We start from the raw sequence: 3,393 nt of genomic DNA on the forward strand, positions 1-3,393 counted from the left end.
TTCCTGCAATAGAAACACTTGAGTTGCCTCTCAAGAATACCCTTCAGTATCATCCAGCTTTTAAGAGCTTAAATTACACTTACTTTAAGTCTGTCGCGTCCTACAAAATTTCAAAGTAGGAATTTAATGGCCCTACTGTTTGCATTTAGATTTAGTGTGAAAGAAATCATTCTAAGACAACTGTAAAATTAATCCCACTGTTTTACCTTTCTGTCTGAGCCCTATCTATGGCTAACAGATTTGCTAATTCAAAAGCTCATGGAACCAATCCCAGAGTCATCTACAGATCATCGGACACACTTTTTACACTTGAAAGCATTTCCTTGTATTCTATTGTTTGCTCTGAAAACCCGGGCTTTAAAGAGTCAAGGAAAGCATATTTTGTCTCCAGGACACCTGGACGGTGTCACAGAAATGATGGAATGTAGGCCAGACAGCTCCAACTCAGAGACCACTCCCTTGAGGAAAACACTTGGCAGTTCATCCACAAAAATTCCCATTTCTCACTGCAGCAGATTTGGATTTTGAAGGCAGGGTAGTTGTGACAGCCAAGGCCACTGTTGTGTGTGGTTGGTGGCCCGCAGGAGGGAACACCTCAGCAGAATGCTCTGCCACAGGCGCACCAGACAGGCGTGCAGCTGTGCCCTGAGCAGCTGGTGCCGCTGAATTTCTTCTTGGTGATGCTCTCAGATACAGCAGCATTTTGTCGCTATTAAGAAGCAAGAATTGAATCTCACACAATTCATTTTTCATTTCCAATGATAACTTGCTTTGTGAATTTCGTTTTCCATCCACAGCTGCTTTATTCACCCAGAAAGCGTATCTGCAGGGCTCTTCTTTCTTGTTCGGTGATTAGGACCAAGTAAGAGTGTGTCCTAGTCATCTCCTCCCCCACCTTCGCTGCGGCCTGGCTGCTGCCCAGGTCTCTTCCACCATCCCTCATATTTTGTCTCCTTTGGTTTGCAGGGAGCCTGGGGACACAGCTCTGTGGCATTCACTGGACCTCCATATGAACCTGCAGGCGGATGCAGAGCCTCAGGGAATCCCGATGTAAGGGTGCCGGGGCGGGTGCGCAGCCGCCGGGCCAGGTGGAAGAAGAGGGGCAGCAGGCGGGCAAGCCCCGTGTGCAGACGATTCCAGAGGGCCGGTGCCGGCCGGGCGCGAGAGCCTGACAGCCAGACCCACCAGAGCCACGGCCAGCTGGAGACCAGGGCCGGCCCACTGCCCGCCATCGCTGTCCGCCCGCAGGCCGGCCTCTGCGCGCCGCGTCGCCTCGGGTCTCGGCCGGGGCAGCTGGCCCAGGATTCCTGTGCTGAGTGAGCGAGGGGCCGTGGCGAGGACGGAGGGTGGGCCGGGGGCTGGGCAGCTCCGCGCGTTGCGCTGGGGCTCTGGAGGCATTTGGCGCAGCCCCACGCTTTAGCTCTGTAAGGGAGAAAAGAGAGAAAGAGAGAGAGAGGGTGGGAGGGAGAAAGAAGCAAGGAGGCGGGAGGATGGCTTTGTTAATGAATTTCTGGCACTGGAAAAATTTACCTGGTACTTATGCTGGGAATGGGTGCAGTTAATTGCTAGATTATATAAGAAAGTAGCAAGGATCTCTAAGCACAAATACAAGTATCAGATATGTCTTTCCTTGTTCTTAGCCACCGAATTTAATTTATGTCTCAAGTCTGTGCAGAGACTCCATACTTCTTTCCCCAGCCACTGCTTCCGGGTGCCGGGAGACTCTTTAACACCACATCAGTGATCAGTTCTGGATGTATCAGAAGCATCTTTTTTTTTTTTTTTTTTACCATTCTGGATCACAGGAAACCCTGTTTTGGACCCTGACTTGGTCACTTGATGCTGAAACAAATTCTTTCTGCCCCTGGATTGTCCAAATTATATTAGCAAATTTTACTGCATACCCACCACAAAAAGAGGTGTACAGAGTAGAAATGACCCCCAAGAATGCCTAACATTTTAACTTCCCCAATCACAGTTCCTTCCTCTCCTCTGCAGAATTTTTATCTGGTCTTGCAGTGGAGGTCGAGGAGTTGTAAAGTGTCTGTGAGTGGTCTTATATTATGCCTTAAGTCTCCTGTAAGAACTTTTAAAATAGAAAGTCTGGGATGTGGGGACTCACAATTGAAAAGCCTCTTCTCTGAGGTATCCATATCCTAGGCAGTGGCACTAACTCCAGCCACAGCCAACATGGTGGAAAGGACACGGGAAAAAAAGAATAGACCAGGGGTTCTTAACTGGGGGTGATTTTTGCCTCACAGCTGTCACAGCTGGAAGGAGTGAGCTTCTAGTGGGTGAAGGCTAGGGAAACTGCTAAACATCCTATGTACAGCATAACAATCACAACCAAGAACTGTCCAGCCTCAAATGTCAATGGTTCTGAAATTGAGAAATCCTGAAATAGACCTGTTAATATATCTGCAAAATTATCAACATCTAGCTCCATGTGACTGTTGAGGTAATTTACACTCCTGAAACTTTATGAATTTCCACTTGATCACCAAAAACACCTCCATGGCATGAAAAATAGACAAAATCATCTCAACCTAAAAAAAGATCTGCTATAGGAACAATCCCTGCAACTTCCAGCCTTATATTTTCTGCTTTATTTGATTAATTACATAGACAATTTATGTGGTTGTAGAACTTTTTGTAAGAACTCAGAAAAGGTTATATACAGATATGTCAAAGAACAAAATCTGCATTTCTCCACATCTCGACCTTTCTCCTCCCTCAGTGTTCTGTTCTCAATAATGAGCTCTAAATTTCACTTGCTTAAGCCCAAAACCTTGCTCCTCCACAATGACTCTTCTTTTCTCTTCCGTCACACACCCAAACGGTCAGCACATGCTGGGCATTGTTATTCAAGAGACATCCCAGATGTGATCACTTCTTGCAACCTCCACTGCTCCCACCCTGGTCTCACCATTATCACATTTTGTCTAGGCTAGTGCGGTGGCCTCCTTTGGTGACCAGTGTTCCCTGATCCCTCACATCCACATCCTTCTGTGCTCCTCTGAGCTATCCAGTTCAATTTTAGAAACATGGTTAGGAAAATTCTTACACATATGGACTTTGTTCTCTAAATTAAATGAAATTTATGATATTCAGGAAACGTATTATGTAGGATTTTAAGGATTTAGTATAGAAATTGTATCTAAGAATTAGAAATCATGGTCTAATCTCACCACACTAAGCTTGGGAAAGTCACTTTGCAGTTTGGTACGTTTCTTTTATATATTCTATACCTACTTCTAAACATTGCATGTGGAGGAAGGACTCCTGTAAGAAGGAGAACATAGTAAACTAAGTATTGCTTTCAGTAGTTAGTACATGGAGGAATGAATCTCAACAGCTCTCTTTGAAGACACATAGAAGGAGCACATTAACTCT

The 3,393-nt window shown here is 45.7% G+C and overlaps 1 protein-coding gene across 1 annotated transcript; it reads right to left on the reverse strand.

The window, feature by feature from the left end:
* Positions 1-202: 202 nt before the first annotated feature.
* Positions 203-943, reverse strand: FAM220A (family with sequence similarity 220 member A). Its single transcript, XM_077126482.1, is given in 4 exon segments — positions 203-404; positions 406-502; positions 624-840; positions 896-943. Coding segments are annotated over 4 exon segments (564 nt in total).
* Between the last annotated feature and the right edge of the window lie 2,450 nt (positions 944-3,393).

This window comes from Tamandua tetradactyla, chromosome 13, assembly GCF_023851605.1.
Source record: "Tamandua tetradactyla isolate mTamTet1 chromosome 13, mTamTet1.pri, whole genome shotgun sequence".
Lineage (NCBI taxonomy): Eukaryota > Metazoa > Chordata > Mammalia > Pilosa > Myrmecophagidae > Tamandua > Tamandua tetradactyla.